Source organism: Colobus angolensis, unplaced genomic scaffold (assembly GCF_000951035.1).
Source record: "Colobus angolensis palliatus isolate OR3802 unplaced genomic scaffold, Cang.pa_1.0 Scaffold447, whole genome shotgun sequence".
NCBI lineage: Eukaryota > Metazoa > Chordata > Mammalia > Primates > Cercopithecidae > Colobus > Colobus angolensis.
Window position 1 is genome coordinate 1,358,868 of NW_012117899.1, and position 19,903 is coordinate 1,378,770.

General features: G+C 49.5%; 2 protein-coding genes across 2 annotated transcripts; both read right to left on the reverse strand.

Annotated features, from left to right (window-relative positions):
• Positions 1-1,498: 1,498 nt before the first annotated feature.
• On the reverse strand, positions 1,499-10,272 carry LOC105522975 (sodium/potassium-transporting ATPase subunit alpha-2-like). The gene is made up of 9 exons (XM_011957659.1): positions 9,757-10,272; positions 9,449-9,617; positions 9,058-9,212; positions 8,679-8,802; positions 8,335-8,480; positions 8,019-8,149; positions 5,333-5,434; positions 5,090-5,181; positions 1,499-3,794 (listed from the first exon to the last, which is right to left on the reverse strand). The coding sequence occupies exons 1-9, from the start codon at positions 10,063-10,065 to the stop codon at positions 3,766-3,768; spliced, it is 1,257 nt and encodes a 418-aa protein (XP_011813049.1). The 5' UTR covers positions 10,066-10,272; the 3' UTR covers positions 1,499-3,765.
• Positions 10,273-14,517: 4,245 nt separating this feature from the next.
• Positions 14,518-16,942, reverse strand: LOC105522976 (sodium/potassium-transporting ATPase subunit alpha-2-like). The gene is made up of 6 exons (XM_011957660.1): positions 16,427-16,942; positions 16,119-16,287; positions 15,728-15,882; positions 15,349-15,472; positions 15,005-15,150; positions 14,518-14,819 (listed from the first exon to the last, which is right to left on the reverse strand). Exons 1-6 carry the CDS (start codon positions 16,733-16,735, stop codon positions 14,685-14,687), a joined length of 1,038 nt encoding a protein of 345 aa, XP_011813050.1. The 5' UTR covers positions 16,736-16,942; the 3' UTR covers positions 14,518-14,684.
• Positions 16,943-19,903: the final 2,961 nt, after the last annotated feature.

The following is a 19,903-nucleotide window of genomic DNA, read 5'->3' on the forward strand; positions in this document are numbered from 1 at the left end:
CCCCTGCTGCTCAAATGTTCATTGTCCACAGATTCCTGGCTCCCTTGGCAGCCTCTCCAGTTCACTGAGCCATTGGGCTAGTCAGGCTCTGTCCATGCCCATAGGCTTTCTGTTCTTGCAGTTGCAGAGCATGGCACGGTTAAGAGGGCACGCCCTGGAGTCAGACTGGCTTAGGTTTGAATCCCGCTTCTGATGCTTACTACCTTTGAAACTTTGAATAATAATTTAACTTTCTGAGCACCAGTTTTCTCATCTGTAAATTGGAGATAATAGTAGTCTCTATCTTACTGAATTATTGTGAGGATCCTTTCAGTCATCCAACACGTATTTATTAATTGCCTAATGTGTGTCAGATGTTTTAGGTGCTAAGGATAAAGGTGTTGAACAAAAGAAATAGAGTCCCTGTCTTCATGGAACTTATACTGGAGGAGTCAAACAAAAGCATAAATAAACAACAACAAATACATGTTTATCTTTCTAAATATTACATCTAGCTGTCTTTCTATCTAAATTTAAGGTAATGAGTATTTATGAACAAAAACAAAGAGAATAGAGAAAGAGGTGCCAGAAAGTAATTATTTGAGGTCCTCTGTGAGGATCTTACTGAGGATGTAGTATTTAAGGAGTGATCTGAATGAAGGGACAAAGCTAGGTATATGAATAACTCGGGAAGAGTGTTCCTGGCAGAAGGGCCATCAAGAATAAAGGCCCTGCAGTGGGTTGAACAGAGACTATACAAATAAAATTTTGGCATAGTTGTGGCACAAAATGAGCTGCGGTTAATGCTCTTATAATCACTACTACTATAACTGTCATTAATGACACTGTTAGAGTCATAATAAAGGGGCTGCAATATGGCTTGGGCAAGAATTGACTTCTGACCATTATTCTGAGATCCTGGCACAGGTTGTAAGAGTTGGTGTCTTTCTCTCTCCCTGCCCATTACATTCTGTCCATGATGGTTTCTGATGTCTACTATTCAGGTGAATTTCAAGGATTGCATCCACTTTACCCCCTCCACCCCTTAAAGAGAGCACCCAGGACAAAGCTCTGCATGAAGTACAGATTGTGAATTGGTGTTGACTCTTGGGCCCCTCAACCCACTATCTCCTTCCTCCATCCCATCAGATCGAGAGTGGCCTGATTTTGGTCTGGAACAGAAAAAGCAGAAGTGCCCCTGAGGATCTGGGTCTTCATAGACTCACAGGCCCTTCCCTGCCCTGGACAAACCCTTGTGGCTCTTAGGGTGGGATCAGCGTGAGGAAGGAGGCTCCTACTATAGTTTCTTGTAGGTTATTTTGCAACCTAACTTCTTCCCCTCTCGTTTTCTCCACGGACGTCATCTGCTCCCAGACCATTTCCCTCCCATCCCTGACACTTGCTATCTCTTTGTTGTTTCCCCTACAAGCCAAGTTCTGCCACAGCACACATTGCAATATCACAATTTAGGGGGGAGGCAAGTATAAAGTATAGAAATCTGAATTATGGAAGAGATTTCTTTTTTTCATAAAGAAATGCAACTTTATTATTTTCAAGTACATAGGTAGTACCTCAAACTAATGTCTTACAAAAGGTCACCAATAAAGATCCTGTAGATGTTTCTTTAACAAATACATAAAGATTGATGATAATTAGCCCATGCACTTGCTGCTTCTAAAAGGATATTTCTAAAGTGCCTGAAAAGTATTGTTTTCGGTAGACTAAACATGCCACCTCTAGCAATATTGTTTATACTCTTAATTTACTAAACAAATGCCATTTTTGATTGTGCAAAGATAAACTTTTGTCCACAGTTAGTAATCTCCAATTAATCGGACCCAAATTAATATGGTCTCCCACTTAGATTCCCAGGCCCAAGGCAATGACTCCCTTACTTCCAGGTGCTTCTGATAAAGCTAAATTCCAGTGCAATGAAATGACAGCATTTGGGAGGTGGTTTATGGGTCTGACCCAATGCTTGTCTTTTGTGCTTCCTTCCTGTCTGCCTTAGGTCTCCCATTTTCCTCAGATGTCTCTCTCATTTGCATGACTTATCTAGGTCTCTCTCTACAGGACATTCCCAGTGCCTTCTAAGCCAGGCTTAGAGAATGGGCAAAGATGCCTGCAGAGCAAAAATGTTAGATAGGGAGTAAGGGAAAGAAAGGTATCTCCTGTGGGAAACTGAAACCAACTCTCCAGCCCAGGGAAAGTGGGCACAATGATCGTCGGTGTGAAGGGCATTTGCCTGGAGGGAATAGCCCTGCCACCTAAGATGTCAAAAGCAAATTTTTTTTTTTTTTTTTTTGAGATGGAGTCTTGCTCTTTCACCCAGGCTGGAGTGCAAAGGCATGATCTCAGCTCACTACAACCTCTGCCTCCCAGGTTCAAGCAATTCTGCCTCAGCCTCCTGAGTAGCTGGGATTACAGGTGTGCGCCACCATGCCTGGCTAATTTTTTTGTATTTTTAGTAGAGACAGGGTTTCATCATGTTGGCCAGGCTGGCCTCGAACTCCTGACCTCATGATCCACCTGCCTCAGCCTCCCAAAGTGCTGGGATTACAGGCGTGAGCCACCGCGCCTGGCAAAAGCAAATCTCGTCATATTTTTCCTCTTGTCCAAAGGTTCTGATCATGTTCATGACCTAAGCTTGTCCCTGGAAGCATACATGTCCCTACCCTGGGAGACAGGAAGGTTCTGGGAATTTCTCCACCCTGATTCTAGCCAATGGCTAGGGAACTCCTTTTCTAGGGTTGCCTTGGCAGTGCCAGGGAATGATGCAGGTTCATCGGGATAGGCATGAAGAGAAAGGGAATGGAAGGGGTTGGGAAAAAACTTGTGGCCATCCCTCTCAGAACAGCATGGAGCTCTGAGGACTTAGTATTACAGAAGGTGAGGTGTTATTAATTACATGAGTGACATCTGGGCCTTGTGGACCAAGAGGACCCCTAACCAAGGGTCAGCGGGGAATTCTGTGGCACACAGGTGTGGCGTTTCTGGAAGCTCTTGATTGCCTTCTGGTCCTGCCTTTGCTGCTACCCTGATGAGATCTGAGTTTGTTCTGCCAGTGGGGTATTCTAAAAGGCAGGACATAGAGCTGGAGTCCATGACATCTATCTGGAGACTCAAGACACGTCAAATGTCTTGTCATTGGCACTACCTCGCTTCCTTTGTTGTTTCCTTCCTCCAGCCAGCACTACCCCCACCTCCCACCTGTCTGCCCAGCTCTCCCTGCAGGTCCCTTACCAGCCTTGACTGGGAGACAAGTCAGCCTTTTCCAGCCTCAGGCTCTTGCACTCACCCGAAGAACCTTTTGTGATTGCAAGGTCTGAAGAGGAAGCCAGGGATAGAGCCCTGCAGGAAGCCAACGGGGGTGGAAGTGGGAAGTGGAGTGAAGCTGGGGTGATCTGAGAGGGCTTCCTTCTGGTTTAGACAGGTTCCTGCCTTTGGATGCTGATCTATTACAGTAGGAGGTGGGATTGAAGGGATGGGAGTGGAGAGGGTGGGGTAACCCTTAATTCCTCAGAAAAAATAGACAACATAGTGGAGTGGGATAGAAAAGCATCTGGTGGGGGGACTCTAATGTAGTGTCTAATCTGATTGTTCACAGTTAGGTCTATGGGGTCATCACTCCAATTTATTTACCCCGCAACTTAGCCTGCTGAGTTGCCTCATTATCTCTCCCCAAATCTTGCCACCCAACGCCACCCGTTATTTCCATCCCTCTCCATCACCACAACACCTCCAGAGCTCCCCATCTTTCTGTGCCTGGTTCTTCTTCCAATGGGGTCAGTAGTATGTCTCCTTCTCCACCCAGCCTGTTAGAGAGATTGGGAGTGGAGATTGCAGTGTGAACTTAAAAGAAGGCAAGATATCAATATCCTAGGGACTTGGGTCGCTGAGGCCAGGTAGAAGGAGAAGCCTGGTGAAGGGCACGGAGGAAAGTGGCTTAGGAAGGTGAAAGGAGGCCAGGAGCAGTGGCTCACGCCTATAATCCCAGCACATTGGGAGGTCGAGGCAGGTGGAGATCGAGACTCCTGGCTAACACAGTGAAACCCTGTCTCTACTAAAAATACAAAAAATTAGTTGGGCGTGGAGGCATGTGCCTGCAATCCTAGCTACTCTGGAGGCTGAGGCAAGATAATCGCTTGAACCCAGGAGGCAGAGGTTGCAGTGAGCCAAGATCGCGCCACTGCTCTACACTCCTGGCTAGGGGACAGAGTGACACTCTGTCTCAAAAAAAAAAAAAAAAAGGAAGGTGTAAGGGAGGAGAAGCAGGTCCAGTAAGCTGAAGCCATAGGTCAAAGGAAGGGAGGGTGAGCCTGCCTTTAGGGGAGACTTGTATTTAGCACAGTGGAGGCTGGGGCAGAGTAGGTCGCGGGTGAAAATGCAAATGCCACAGGGCCTCTTCAGGTAACGAATGAGAGTCTAAGGGAGCAGCTGTCCATTATTGCTGTGCAGAGGTGTGAACATGGGGTTAACAGCTCTTCTGATTCTTCAGGAGAAGTCGAATTCAGATTTTATGTGAAAGACCCCAAATTTTCTATACTGGACCAATTAATCCCCCCTCCTCCCCACACACAAAAAATATGGGACAGGTCAAACCAAACAGTATCCCTGGACAGTATTTGGTTTGTAAGCCACCATATTTTAACCTCTACTAAGTGACAAAAAACATTTATAGGAAAACCAATAACTTGTCGGTTGATGCATGGGGATCAGGAGGCCTGGGTTCTAGTACCAGTCCTGCTATTCTTTGCTTTGTGATCCTGAACAGATTCACCTCTGAGCCTCCTCTATCTGTAAAATATGGAGGTGGGACTAGGTGACCTGGAAAGGCCCTTCTAATTCTGATGTTCTGTAGTTTCAGGTGGAAAGTGGAGGGCCTCGGAGACCAACTGTGAGTTAGGCGGGACTTAGAATCTGACAGGAAGAGGGCAGAGACAACACGTTCGAAAGAGTCAGGGCTCCTGGGACCTGGGACCCCAGGATCTGAGGGTGTTGAGGAACAGGAGCAGGAACCAGTAGTGGGAGTGGAGTCTGTGTATGGTCCTGGAGGGAGGAGCTGGTGGAGGGGCTTGCACTTTGCTGGGGGTGATGTGGAGGGGCTTACCACCAGGATACCGCCGCAGGATAAGCTTTCGGACCTCGTCATAGATGAAGATGAGGAGGCTATAGGGGAAGGCGCAAAACCACCAGGTGACTCTGAAAGCAATGGAGGAGAGTGTCAGGAGCATCAGAGGTCAGCTTGGCGGCCATCACATAAAGGAGCATTCAAACCGATCAGAACTTGGATCCTGGAGGAGGCTGAAGGCCACCTGTATGACCACTCAGGCTGCCCGAAAGAGACACTCACTTGAGCGGGTACATGCGGAGGGCTACACCCATGCCTGGGCAGTAAGAGAGAAAGGCAGCCAACGCCGTCTCCTCCAGGAGCCCAAAAATCAGGATCTTGTTCCTGAAAGGCAAAGAAAGGAGGGTGGTAGGTGAAGGGGGATCAAGGAGGCAGAGATCCTGGGATACCCCTGGGGTGCAAGGCAAAGATGAGAGAGAATTCTAAATGACATAATCCCATGTCTTCTTCCAACATCCTCTTCTCAGGCTTTATGTAACCAAAGGAAGATGTTACTTGTTTTTCTGCTTACTGAGTTTACCTCCGAATGTTGTCTATTGCACGTATATTCATTCATTAAATAATTGTTTCTAGGTGTTGGGTGACATGTTCTGTACTGGAGACACGGTGGTCAACATAGGGCCTGTCTCATGATCTTGTTATTGCTCCAGGCATAGGGCCCGTGAAAGTGTCGTCTCCCGAGCAAGATGCTTGAAAGCTCCTTCAGTGCAGGGCCCATGTGTGTCTTCTACCGTCTCAGCATCTCCCACAGTTCCTGGTGGTGGTTTCATCATAGATATTGAATTCAGAGAATGTAAAGGGGATGCTCACTGCATAATAAGTGGTTAATATATGTTCACTGTATCAGAATTGAAAAGCAGGATAGAATAAGGAGGTTCTGAGGGCAGTTTCTGCAGTCAGACAGGTGGTATCTATTCCCAATTCTGCCATTGACTAGTTTTGGGTTGCAGGCAATGTTGAATTTCTCTGAGCCTCATGTTCCTTCTCTATAAAATGGAGATTTTACATTTTTATCATAGGGTTGCTGGGAAAATTAAGGGAGATAACACGTGAAAAGCTCTGAAACATGGAAAATGTTAGTCATATTGTTATTCCACTTTTTTTTTTTCTTTTTTTTTTGAGACAGAGTCTTACTCTGTTGCCCAGGCTGCACAATCACAGCTCACTGTAATCCCCACCTCCTGGGCTCAAGTGATCCTCTTGCCTCAGCCTCTCCAGTAGCTGGAATTACAGGTGTGCGCCACCATGCCCTGTTAATTTTTGTATTTTTTGTAGAGATAGAGTTTCACCATGCGCCCAGGCTAGTACCAAACTCTTGGGCTCAAGTGATTCTCCTGTCTCGGCCTCCCAAAGTGCTGGGATTACAGGTGTGAACCACTGTGCACTGCTACTTCATCTTTTGTATTCTTACACAGGGTACCTCTTTTTGGTGCAGGCCAGTGATTTCCAAATTTTCACTCACTAAAGACCTCCTTATTTTCTTCTGTAAAGGCCACATTTAATTGTTTGTCTCTCAAGCTATATTTGTGAATAAGTATTGAATACATTTTCCCATTTAAAATTAATTAGAACTATCCATGGCTTCCAAACAGAACTGTGGATCAGCATTCGATCACTACTTCATGATATGTGCTCTTGGCTTTTGCCTAAGAATGACACATTAGTAAGTCTGGTTGCCTTCTCATAGGTGGGTGCTTTATTTTCATAAAGCTTTTCAAAATAAGACAAATAGCATCTCTGAGGATCCCCAGTGGCCCAGGGACCTAAGGTGAGGCCTGCGGTGTAGTACTCTTCCTCTGTACCCAGCCCGACTTTCATTGGCTATTTTTCCCATCTGCCTCTAAGATGGGCTGGATGTAGCCAGTGTGGCCATGTTCCCATCTTCCTGTGTCATCCACGCAGTGCATAGCAAGTCCCAGGTTCCAGAACTATACCCAATTTCTTAAGACTCTCTGCTCCTTGTTCTCTTCAAACTGCATTTTTTCCCATTAGTATTTTTAGCTTACTGGAATCTCCTTCCTTCATATTACCTTTGTTTATCTAACAGGCTTTTCACTTTGTTCTCCCTTGGACCTTAAGTGTTATTAACTTCACTTTGGCATCTTCTCCCCACCCTCCCCAGCCCCAGACTAAGAAACTGTAACAAGCTCATGTGAAGAATTGTGGCCATTGTTTATGGTAGGAGAAAATAAAAGAAACCAGCATGAAACCCTCAGCGCTCAACCACCACCCATACTAGAATCACAGTCATTATTGAGTTCCAAACAGTGCCAGACGGTGTGAGCACAGAAATGTTGGGTAATAGCCAGGGCTGGGCTTTAGAGACAGGTCTGGTGAACCCTTACCATCTTGGTGACCTTGGGCACATCATTTAACCTGTCTGGGGCCTCTTATCCATGAAATGTAAACAGTAATACCCACCTCATAGAGCTATCATGAGGCTAAACAATGTGTTAGGCACTTAGCACAGTGCCTGGCACGTTGTAACTCACACTGCAAGAAGGCACTGAACTGGATCCTCGGCAGCATGTGGCCTCCAGAACCACAGTGCGAGTGCTATAAACTAGGCTGCCTGCGGAAAGCCAGTGGTGGGCAAAAAAGACACTGAATTTGGGGATGGGCAAAGGATGGGAGCAGGTGGCACTCAAGTAGGAGATGGGGGAAAGGAGGGAGGGAGGGAGGGAGAGAAGGAAGGTGGAGAGAGATGATAACAAAATGCAAAATTAGGAGCTTGAAGCATGGCTTCTCTCTTCTCTATGAAACCTATCTATGGATATACAGATGGAAGATTAAAATCTGATGCCCTCCTTACAACTCTGGGCCAGGGCTGAGTGGGAAGCCTGGCCTGTGTGGGTTGGTGAGTGTGCCCGGAGCCGAGGTGGGCAGGTGCTGTGGGGTGGGCACTCACTTCATGCCCTGCTGGAAGACTGAGTTGCGACGGGTCTTGCAAATGATGAGGTCAGCCCACTGCACCACCACGATGCTGGCAAAGAATGCCGTGTGGCACGTGAACTCCACCACCTTCCGCTGCTCATAGGTCTGGAGGGAGGGTGGGCAGAGAGAGATGAAAGTGTCGGAGGAAAGGGTAAGACCAGAAGGTAGCAAGGTTTCTCCTGATCCACCCCTAGCCCCAGTCCCTATTGGCCACTACTGGCCACTCCTGCCAGGCATTCAGCTCCCCACACCTTCACACACGCGCACTGCACTTACACAGTGCCACTCACCCACTCCTGTCCATAGCTGTCCTCCAGATCGTTCATGGTCCGGTCATCCCAGTCAAGGCGGATTCCCAGTAGCCGTGATGGCAGGAAACCGTTCTCTGCCAGGATCACAAAGTAGGTGAAGAAGCCACCCAGTGCCTGGATCATCCCTGTGGGTAGAGGGGCAAAGGCAGGGGTAGGGTCAGAGCAGGAAACAGAAGGGGCACAGCCCCTCAGGGCCAGAGATGGAGGTCCCTGACCCTTGGGTAGCTGGCCCTTGTCCTGGAATTTTGCTTGGGGCTCATTCCTCTGAAAGCTGGGAAAAGAATCCTCTTGGGTTCCCTCCCGAGCCCCAGGGCTTGGCGCACCGATCTGTCCATAGGCCATGCTGATGAGCCTCTCATTCACCAGCTTGTCTGTCTGGGAGTTTCGCGGCTGCCGCTTCATGATGTCACTCTCAGCTGCCTCATAGGCCAAGGAGATGGCAGGAACCTGTGTGGGGTAGGAAGTGGGGCAGGGAGGACATTTTTGAAGGAGTGTAGGAGACGACAGGAGCAACTGATCTCCGACAGTGAAGATCTTTGACACAGTTTAAAAAGCATGTATTCAGACCCCATTGTCTTCCAGGCCTGTGCGTGTCTCCTGTAACTCCCACAGCTGGGACCGCTGCCCCAGTGCACCCCTTCCCCCTGCCACTGTGCCATCATGATTGCCTTGCCTGTCCCCTCCTCCACCACCTGTGCTCACCATATCCGTGCCCAGGTCAATGCAGAGGATGGTCACAGTGCCCAGAGGCAGGGGGATGTTGGCAATGATGAACAGCAGGAAGGGGGTGATCTCCGGGATGTTGCTGGTCAGGGTGTAGGCGATGGATTTCTTCAAGTTGTCAAAGATCAGGCGGCCTGTGGGGAGATTCTGAGGGCATCAGGGAGGTCAGAGGGACTCTTCCCCACCCCCAGCCCCTGAAGCATGGCTGCCGGTCTTCCCAAGAGAGGAAGATTTTGTGTTCGAAGGAAGCTAAAGAAGGCTGGGCTGCCTAGAGTCATGGAATGATTCTTCAACTGGAGTAAAGGGATGGGGAACAGAGGTGCTGGCTTCAGTATCCTGTGAACCATCCCAGCCTATGCAGCCTCCTCACCCTCCTCCACCCCCGTAACGATGGAGGCAAAGTTGTCGTCCAGCAGGATCATGTCGGCTGCCTGCTTAGAGACGTCAGAGCCAGAGATGCCCATGGCAATGCCAATGTCAGCCTTCTTCAGCGCAGGGGAGTCGTTTACCCCGTCACCCGTCACGGCCACAATGGCTCCCTGGAGGGAAGACAGCCAGCACTTGAGGACGAAACCCCTGCCCAAGCCTGGCCCCTCACCCTTCACTACATGTTTATCTTGGCCTTGTCCCTGCCTCCCCAGTTCCTGCCTGTCATCTGCCTCCCATGGCTGTGCTCACCTGCCTCTGACATCCCTCCACAATGATGAGCTTCTGCTGGGGAGACGTCCGAGCAAAGACAATCTCCGTGTGGTTCTTGAGGATCTCATCGAGCTGCTCTGATGTCATGTCCTTCAGGTCAGAGCCGTGCACCACACACGCCTTGGCTTCTCTGGAGGGTGAGTGGGGGCAGAGACAGCTGACCCCTGGCACCTGTACCAGCCCCTCCTGCACCCTGCCTCTCCTCACCACCACGGCCTGCAAGCTCCCTGCTGAGCCTGCTTCCCCTGTTGCTTCAGTTCTCCTCTCCTCAGTACTCACTTCCCCCATTTCTCTTTGAGGATGGGACTCTAAATCCTCACCATGGAATCATCGGAGTCGTAAGTGCAGTTTGCTAGGCCCTGGGCTAGTTTCTTTACTCACATCCCACTCCTACAGCAGTGGAGATGGCATCCTAATTTTGTGGTGAGACAATGGAGGCTCAGGAATGGGAACGTGACATCTCCAAGGTTACAAGGGAATTCAGTGGCACAGCCTGGACACAAGCTCAGGGCTGAGGAACCAGTCACAGCAGTGTCAGAGGTAAGACCTATAAAGGTCCCAGAAATGCTGTCCAAATAGCCCCAGGGGACACCCAAGCCTTCTGTGCAAGAGGACGTGTTGATAGGGGGAACAGGGGCTTCCTGCAGAGGCCTCACCTGGGATTGACTTGACTCACGGGAATGTTGAGCCGGGCTGCAATGTCCTCCACAGTCTCATTACCCTCTGATATGATGCCCACACCTTTGGCAATGGCCTTAGCTGTGATAGGGTGATCCCCGGTTACCATGATCACCTAGCAGGAAGGAGAGGAGACAAAAGGAAAGCAGTATCAAGGGTTTATCCCCCTCCTATTCCTCTCCCAAAGTAAGAGAAAGCTAGATAGTGAGATGTCTGGGGCTGGCAGATCCCAGCCCCGAAATAATGGCGTGTGTGTGTGTTGGGGGGGGCGGGGCTGTGTGTGTGTGTGTATGTGTGTGTGGGTTGTGTGTGTGGGGGACGTGTGTTTGTGGGTGGGGGGTGGGGATTGTTTGTGTGTGTGTGGGGAAGGGTGTGTGTGTGTGTATATAGCGTGGGGATTTGTGTGTGTGTGTCTGTGCAAATTTGGGTGGGTGGGTGAGGAGGAAAGATAATGGCAAGTTGTGTTATGTTCAGAGGGTTAGAGAGAGATAGTTTACTTAAGTGCAGGAAAGTATCCATAACAGAGTAACAAGTTCATGAGGATCCCCTGGAAGAGAAGCCTCAAATCTTTAGGATTATTTAGGAGATTATTTTAGAGTTTGGATTTCATGGGATTCAAGGCAATCGGAGCCTGAAGGACCCTTTAACAACTTGTTTGTTTTACACATGAGGAAACCAAGACTTAGAGAGGGCCTACAATTTGCTCAAATGCACAGGAGCTTGGAAATAGGACATGAGGTTCTTAGTGTGAAATACTGATCACTGCAGCAACGTAATGTACAGAACAGGAATAAGATGGAGACAACACCCCTGCCTCCACCTCCTCTGACATCTTCCCTGGTGTAAGGAAAAATGGTCCCTGCCTTCACCATAATGTTCATTGCTATTGTTGCAGAGTGAATGGAGTTGGGACGGGGAGGGTGGCAGGCATCTGACGGGTTAAGCAGCTATTCTAAACATGAGGTGAGCAGAGTTGGGTTAGGATAGCATTTGCATGTGTGGGCTTGTGGGGCAAGTCCCATGAATACTGAAAAGGAAGCCTCTATAGTCCCCACTGCCTTCTCTTTCGCTCCCACCACTTCACTGAAACTGCCACCCAAAGGCCAAATGGGCCTCTCAATTGAAAAATGAAAGTGTCTTTGCTGTCCTCATCCTACTTGAGCCCTCTGAGGCATTTGGCACCATTGACCTCCTCTCCTTGAAACCCTGCTCTCCCCGGCTTCCACACACTCCTCCATTTCTGGTTTCCCTCCACTCCTCTGCGTGCTCTTTCCCAGCTTCTCAGGGCAGCCGCCTAGTAGGATGGAAGAAGCAGTGGCTTTGGAGTTGAATGAGGGGCTCAAGTTTAAACACTGACCTTCTCCAGCTACAGTACCTCAGGCAAGTCAAGCACTGAGGTCTCAGCACAATACAGAGATGATTCCTGCCTTTCCAGGTGGTCATGAAGATTAAATGGCATTGGGTCCTACCGCCCTCTCCCCTCCTCACTGGTTCCTCTTGCCCCTAAATATTGGTTTGGCACAGGATTTCATTCTCCTCCCTTCACTTGACCTGTCTGCTCTTCCTGGGCAATATAATAAAATATACTATAAGCCTTTAGTTTGCACCCTTGCGCTAATGAGATTCATATCTCCAGTCCTGACCATCTTTCATGAGCTCTAAACCATACTCCATTGTTCACTGGAACATCTGTCTCTCCTGGGCTATCTTATAGACTCTTCAAGCTTAAAGTCAACATTGAACTCCTTTTCTCTACTCCCACCACCCCACCAAGCCTGCAATTGCTCCCTACCTTAGATGTTGCCCTCTCTAATCATCCTGTCCCCTTCTCTCCTGTATCTTCCTCACCTTCCATATCCAGTTTGGTCACCAAGTTCTTAAAACATTTCTCAAACATGGCTATTCCTCTCCACTCCCTTTGTTGCTGCCCTAGTTCAGGTCATCATTCCTTGCCTGAACTACGGCAATGGCCTGTTAACCTGTCTTTCCCTGACTCCAGTTCTTCCCCAAATTCAGTCCCTCCTCAACCCAGGTAGTTTCCTAAAAGCTCAGCCTCCCCCATGACACCGGTGGCTCTCTGTGGCCTGCAGGATAAAGCCCAAGTCTGGCATTTAAGCCAAGTCCTTCCAACTGGCTCTGACCCAACGTTCCAGTCTCAACCCCCAGTGCTCCTTGCCACCTCTCCCCTGCCAAGCCCTACACACGCCCCATACAGTCTAGTCACGCCAGGGTACGCACTGTTCTCTGATCTTGACATGCCTTCCTCTCCCTCGCTGCCTTGCAGAATACTCTGACCTCCAAAGCCCAGCTCAAATATCATTCCCTTTGTCAAACATCATCCAGTTCTCTGAGGCAGAATTAATACCTCCCTGAGCTGATTTCCGGTAGAGGTCCTCTGCCCGGGCCTCCATGATGGTTTTGATCACAGAAAGAGGCACTGGCCAAGCAGCAGGAGCTCAGGCTTTCCAGTCAAGTCCCAGTCCATCGCTTACTGGTAGTTTTATTTTGGGAAAACAACTTACCCACTGGCAGTTTCCATTTGTTTTACTTTTTTTTTTTTTTTTTTGAGATGGAGTCTTGCTCTTGTCCCCTAGGCTGGAGTGCAGTGGCCTAATCTCGGCTCACTGTAACCTCTGCCTCCTGAGTTCAAGTGATTCTCCTGTCTCGGCCTCCCAAAGTGCTGGGATTACAGGTGTGAACCACTGTGCACTGCTACTTCATCTTTTGTATTCTTACACAGGGTACCTCTTTTTGGTGCAGGCCAGTGATTTCCAAATTTTCACTCACTAAAGACCTCCTTATTTTCTTCTGTAAAGGCCACATTTAATTGTTTGTCTCTCAAGCTATATTTGTGAATAAGTATTGAATACATTTTCCCATTTAAAATTAATTAGAACTATCCATGGCTTCCAAACAGAACTGTGGATCAGCATTCGATCACTACTTCATGATATGTGCTCTTGGCTTTTGCCTAAGAATGACACATTAGTAAGTCTGGTTGCCTTCTCATAGGTGGGTGCTTTATTTTCATAAAGCTTTTCAAAATAAGACAAATAGCATCTCTGAGGATCCCCAGTGGCCCAGGGACCTAAGGTGAGGCCTGCGGTGTAGTACTCTTCCTCTGTACCCAGCCCGACTTTCATTGGCTATTTTTCCCATCTGCCTCTAAGATGGGCTGGATGTAGCCAGTGTGGCCATGTTCCCATCTTCCTGTGTCATCCACGCAGTGCATAGCAAGTCCCAGGTTCCAGAACTATACCCAATTTCTTAAGACTCTCTGCTCCTTGTTCTCTTCAAACTGCATTTTTTCCCATTAGTATTTTTAGCTTACTGGAATCTCCTTCCTTCATATTACCTTTGTTTATCTAACAGGCTTTTCACTTTGTTCTCCCTTGGACCTTAAGTGTTATTAACTTCACTTTGGCATCTTCTCCCCACCCTCCCCAGCCCCAGACTAAGAAACTGTAACAAGCTCATGTGAAGAATTGTGGCCATTGTTTATGGTAGGAGAAAATAAAAGAAACCAGCATGAAACCCTCAGCGCTCAACCACCACCCATACTAGAATCACAGTCATTATTGAGTTCCAAACAGTGCCAGACGGTGTGAGCACAGAAATGTTGGGTAATAGCCAGGGCTGGGCTTTAGAGACAGGTCTGGTGAACCCTTACCATCTTGGTGACCTTGGGCACATCATTTAACCTGTCTGGGGCCTCTTATCCATGAAATGTAAACAGTAATACCCACCTCATAGAGCTATCATGAGGCTAAACAATGTGTTAGGCACTTAGCACAGTGCCTGGCACGTTGTAACTCACACTGCAAGAAGGCACTGAACTGGATCCTCGGCAGCATGTGGCCTCCAGAACCACAGTGCGAGTGCTATAAACTAGGCTGCCTGCGGAAAGCCAGTGGTGGGCAAAAAAGACACTGAATTTGGGGATGGGCAAAGGATGGGAGCAGGTGGCACTCAAGTAGGAGATGGGGGAAAGGAGGGAGGGAGGGAGGGAGAGAAGGAAGGTGGAGAGAGATGATAACAAAATGCAAAATTAGGAGCTTGAAGCATGGCTTCTCTCTTCTCTATGAAACCTATCTATGGATATACAGATGGAAGATTAAAATCTGATGCCCTCCTTACAACTCTGGGCCAGGGCTGAGTGGGAAGCCTGGCCTGTGTGGGTTGGTGAGTGTGCCCGGAGCCGAGGTGGGCAGGTGCTGTGGGGTGGGCACTCACTTCATGCCCTGCTGGAAGACTGAGTTGCGACGGGTCTTGCAAATGATGAGGTCAGCCCACTGCACCACCACGATGCTGGCAAAGAATGCCGTGTGGCACGTGAACTCCACCACCTTCCGCTGCTCATAGGTCTGGAGGGAGGGTGGGCAGAGAGAGATGAAAGTGTCGGAGGAAAGGGTAAGACCAGAAGGTAGCAAGGTTTCTCCTGATCCACCCCTAGCCCCAGTCCCTATTGGCCACTACTGGCCACTCCTGCCAGGCATTCAGCTCCCCACACCTTCACACACGCGCACTGCACTTACACAGTGCCACTCACCCACTCCTGTCCATAGCTGTCCTCCAGATCGTTCATGGTCCGGTCATCCCAGTCAAGGCGGATTCCCAGTAGCCGTGATGGCAGGAAACCGTTCTCTGCCAGGATCACAAAGTAGGTGAAGAAGCCACCCAGTGCCTGGATCATCCCTGTGGGTAGAGGGGCAAAGGCAGGGGTAGGGTCAGAGCAGGAAACAGAAGGGGCACAGCCCCTCAGGGCCAGAGATGGAGGTCCCTGACCCTTGGGTAGCTGGCCCTTGTCCTGGAATTTTGCTTGGGGCTCATTCCTCTGAAAGCTGGGAAAAGAATCCTCTTGGGTTCCCTCCCGAGCCCCAGGGCTTGGCGCACCGATCTGTCCATAGGCCATGCTGATGAGCCTCTCATTCACCAGCTTGTCTGTCTGGGAGTTTCGCGGCTGCCGCTTCATGATGTCACTCTCAGCTGCCTCATAGGCCAAGGAGATGGCAGGAACCTGTGTGGGGTAGGAAGTGGGGCAGGGAGGACATTTTTGAAGGAGTGTAGGAGACGACAGGAGCAACTGATCTCCGACAGTGAAGATCTTTGACACAGTTTAAAAAGCATGTATTCAGACCCCATTGTCTTCCAGGCCTGTGCGTGTCTCCTGTAACTCCCACAGCTGGGACCGCTGCCCCAGTGCACCCCTTCCCCCTGCCACTGTGCCATCATGATTGCCTTGCCTGTCCCCTCCTCCACCACCTGTGCTCACCATATCCGTGCCCAGGTCAATGCAGAGGATGGTCACAGTGCCCAGAGGCAGGGGGATGTTGGCAATGATGAACAGCAGGAAGGGGGTGATCTCCGGGATGTTGCTGGTCAGGGTGTAGGCGATGGATTTCTTCAAGTTGTCAAAGATCAGGCGGCCTGTGGGGAGATTCTGAGGGCATCAGGGAGGTCAGAGGGACTCTTCCCCACCCCCAGCCCCTGAAGCATGGCTGCCGGTCTTCCCAAGAGAGGAAGATTTTGTGTTCGAAGGAAGCTAAAGAAGGCTGGGCTGCCTAGAGTCATGGAATGATTCTTCAACTGGAGTAAAGGGATGGGGAACAGAGGTGCTGGCTTCAGTATCCTGTGAACCATCCCAGCCTATGCAGCCTCCTCACCCTCCTCCACCCCCGTAACGATGGAGGCAAAGTTGTCGTCCAGCAGGATCATGTCGGCTGCCTGCTTAGAGACGTCAGAGCCAGAGATGCCCATGGCAATGCCAATGTCAGCCTTCTTCAGCGCAGGGGAGTCGTTTACCCCGTCACCCGTCACGGCCACAATGGCTCCCTGGAGGGAAGACAGCCAGCACTTGAGGACGAAACCCCTGCCCAAGCCTGGCCCCTCACCCTTCACTACATGTTTATCTTGGCCTTGTCCCTGCCTCCCCAGTTCCTGCCTGTCATCTGCCTCCCATGGCTGTGCTCACCTGCCTCTGACATCCCTCCACAATGATGAGCTTCTGCTGGGGAGACGTCCGAGCAAAGACAATCTCCGTGTGGTTCTTGAGGATCTCATCGAGCTGCTCTGATGTCATGTCCTTCAGGTCAGAGCCGTGCACCACACACGCCTTGGCTTCTCTGGAGGGTGAGTGGGGGCAGAGACAGCTGACCCCTGGCACCTGTACCAGCCCCTCCTGCACCCTGCCTCTCCTCACCACCACGGCCTGCAAGCTCCCTGCTGAGCCTGCTTCCCCTGTTGCTTCAGTTCTCCTCTCCTCAGTACTCACTTCCCCCATTTCTCTTTGAGGATGGGACTCTAAATCCTCACCATGGAATCATCGGAGTCGTAAGTGCAGTTTGCTAGGCCCTGGGCTAGTTTCTTTACTCACATCCCACTCCTACAGCAGTGGAGATGGCATCCTAATTTTGTGGTGAGACAATGGAGGCTCAGGAATGGGAACGTGACATCTCCAAGGTTACAAGGGAATTCAGTGGCACAGCCTGGACACAAGCTCAGGGCTGAGGAACCAGTCACAGCAGTGTCAGAGGTAAGACCTATAAAGGTCCCAGAAATGCTGTCCAAATAGCCCCAGGGGACACCCAAGCCTTCTGTGCAAGAGGACGTGTTGATAGGGGGAACAGGGGCTTCCTGCAGAGGCCTCACCTGGGATTGACTTGACTCACGGGAATGTTGAGCCGGGCTGCAATGTCCTCCACAGTCTCATTACCCTCTGATATGATGCCCACACCTTTGGCAATGGCCTTAGCTGTGATAGGGTGATCCCCGGTTACCATGATCACCTAGCAGGAAGGAGAGGAGACAAAAGGAAAGCAGTATCAAGGGTTTATCCCCCTCCTATTCCTCTCCCAAAGTAAGAGAAAGCTAGATAGTGAGATGTCTGGGGCTGGCAGATCCCAGCCCCGAAATAATGGCGTGTGTGTGTGTTGGGGGGGGCGGGGCTGTGTGTGTGTGTGTATGTGTGTGTGGGTTGTGTGTGTGGGGGACGTGTGTTTGTGGGTGGGGGGTGGGGATTGTTTGTGTGTGTGTGGGGAAGGGTGTGTGTGTGTGTATATAGCGTGGGGATTTGTGTGTGTGTGTCTGTGCAAATTTGGGTGGGTGGGTGAGGAGGAAAGATAATGGCAAGTTGTGTTATGTTCAGAGGGTTAGAGAGAGATAGTTTACTTAAGTGCAGGAAAGTATCCATAACAGAGTAACAAGTTCATGAGGATCCCCTGGAAGAGAAGCCTCAAATCTTTAGGATTATTTAGGAGATTATTTTAGAGTTTGGATTTCATGGGATTCAAGGCAATCGGAGCCTGAAGGACCCTTTAACAACTTGTTTGTTTTACACATGAGGAAACCAAGACTTAGAGAGGGCCTACAATTTGCTCAAATGCACAGGAGCTTGGAAATAGGACATGAGGTTCTTAGTGTGAAATACTGATCACTGCAGCAACGTAATGTACAGAACAGGAATAAGATGGAGACAACACCCCTGCCTCCACCTCCTCTGACATCTTCCCTGGTGTAAGGAAAAATGGTCCCTGCCTTCACCATAATGTTCATTGCTATTGTTGCAGAGTGAATGGAGTTGGGACGGGGAGGGTGGCAGGCATCTGACGGGTTAAGCAGCTATTCTAAACATGAGGTGAGCAGAGTTGGGTTAGGATAGCATTTGCATGTGTGGGCTTGTGGGGCAAGTCCCATGAATACTGAAAAGGAAGCCTCTATAGTCCCCACTGCCTTCTCTTTCGCTCCCACCACTTCACTGAAACTGCCACCCAAAGGCCAAATGGGCCTCTCAATTGAAAAATGAAAGTGTCTTTGCTGTCCTCATCCTACTTGAGCCCTCTGAGGCATTTGGCACCATTGACCTCCTCTCCTTGAAACCCTGCTCTCCCCGGCTTCCACACACTCCTCCATTTCTGGTTTCCCTCCACTCCTCTGCGTGCTCTTTCCCAGCTTCTCAGGGCAGCCGCCTAGTAGGATGGAAGAAGCAGTGGCTTTGGAGTTGAATGAGGGGCTCAAGTTTAAACACTGACCTTCTCCAGCTACAGTACCTCAGGCAAGTCAAGCACTGAGGTCTCAGCACAATACAGAGATGATTCCTGCCTTTCCAGGTGGTCATGAAGATTAAATGGCATTGGGTCCTACCGCCCTCTCCCCTCCTCACTGGTTCCTCTTGCCCCTAAATATTGGTTTGGCACAGGATTTCATTCTCCTCCCTTCACTTGACCTGTCTGCTCTTCCTGGGCAATATAATAAAATATACTATAAGCCTTTAGTTTGCACCCTTGCGCTAATGAGATTCATATCTCCAGTCCTGACCATCTTTCATGAGCTCTAAACCATACTCCATTGTTCACTGGAACATCTGTCTCTCCTGGGCTATCTTATAGACTCTTCAAGCTTAAAGTCAACATTGAACTCCTTTTCTCTACTCCCACCACCCCACCAAGCCTGCAATTGCTCCCTACCTTAGATGTTGCCCTCTCTAATCATCCTGTCCCCTTCTCTCCTGTATCTTCCTCACCTTCCATATCCAGTTTGGTCACCAAGTTCTTAAAACATTTCTCAAACATGGCTATTCCTCTCCACTCCCTTTGTTGCTGCCCTAGTTCAGGTCATCATTCCTTGCCTGAACTACGGCAATGGCCTGTTAACCTGTCTTTCCCTGACTCCAGTTCTTCCCCAAATTCAGTCCCTCCTCAACCCAGGTAGTTTCCTAAAAGCTCAGCCTCCCCCATGACACCGGTGGCTCTCTGTGGCCTGCAGGATAAAGCCCAAGTCTGGCATTTAAGCCAAGTCCTTCCAACTGGCTCTGACCCAACGTTCCAGTCTCAACCCCCAGTGCTCCTTGCCACCTCTCCCCTGCCAAGCCCTACACACGCCCCATACAGTCTAGTCACGCCAGGGTACGCACTGTTCTCTGATCTTGACATGCCTTCCTCTCCCTCGCTGCCTTGCAGAATACTCTGACCTCCAAAGCCCAGCTCAAATATCATTCCCTTTGTCAAACATCATCCAGTTCTCTGAGGCAGAATTAATACCTCCCTGAGCTGATTTCCGGTAGAGGTCCTCTGCCCGGGCCTCCATGATGGTTTTGATCACAGAAAGAGGCACTGGCCAAGCAGCAGGAGCTCAGGCTTTCCAGTCAAGTCCCAGTCCATCGCTTACTGGTAGTTTTATTTTGGGAAAACAACTTACCCACTGGCAGTTTCCATTTGTTTTACTTTTTTTTTTTTTTTTTTGAGATGGAGTCTTGCTCTTGTCCCCTAGGCTGGAGTGCAGTGGCCTAATCTCGGCTCACTGTAACCTCTGCCTCCTGAGTTCAAGTGATTCTCCTGCCTCAGCCTCCCAAGTAGCTGGGATTACAGGCGCCTGCCACCATACATGGCTAATTTTCATATTTTTTTTTTTTTTTTAGTAGAGATGGGGTTTTACCATGTTGGCCAGGCTGGTC

Bases quoted from the DNA above. Each gene is read 5' to 3' on its own strand.
- LOC105522975 (XM_011957659.1), bottom strand. From the start codon at position 10,065: ATGGGGGAAGTGAGTACTGAGGAGAGGAGAACTGAAGCAACAGGGGAA. The intron at 8,803-9,057 runs GTGAGCACAGGT...TACCCCACACAG, and splicing joins TTGACCTGGGCACGGATATG to GTTCCTGCCATCTCCTTGGC. The intron at 8,150-8,334 runs GTGAGTGGCACT...CCCTCCCTCCAG, and splicing joins ACAGCTATGGACAGGAGTGG to ACCTATGAGCAGCGGAAGGT.
- LOC105522976 (XM_011957660.1), bottom strand. From the start codon at position 16,735: ATGGGGGAAGTGAGTACTGAGGAGAGGAGAACTGAAGCAACAGGGGAA. The intron at 16,288-16,426 runs GTGAGCACAGCC...TCTTCCCTCCAG, and splicing joins TGGAGGGATGTCAGAGGCAG to GGAGCCATTGTGGCCGTGAC. The intron at 15,473-15,727 runs GTGAGCACAGGT...TACCCCACACAG, and splicing joins TTGACCTGGGCACGGATATG to GTTCCTGCCATCTCCTTGGC.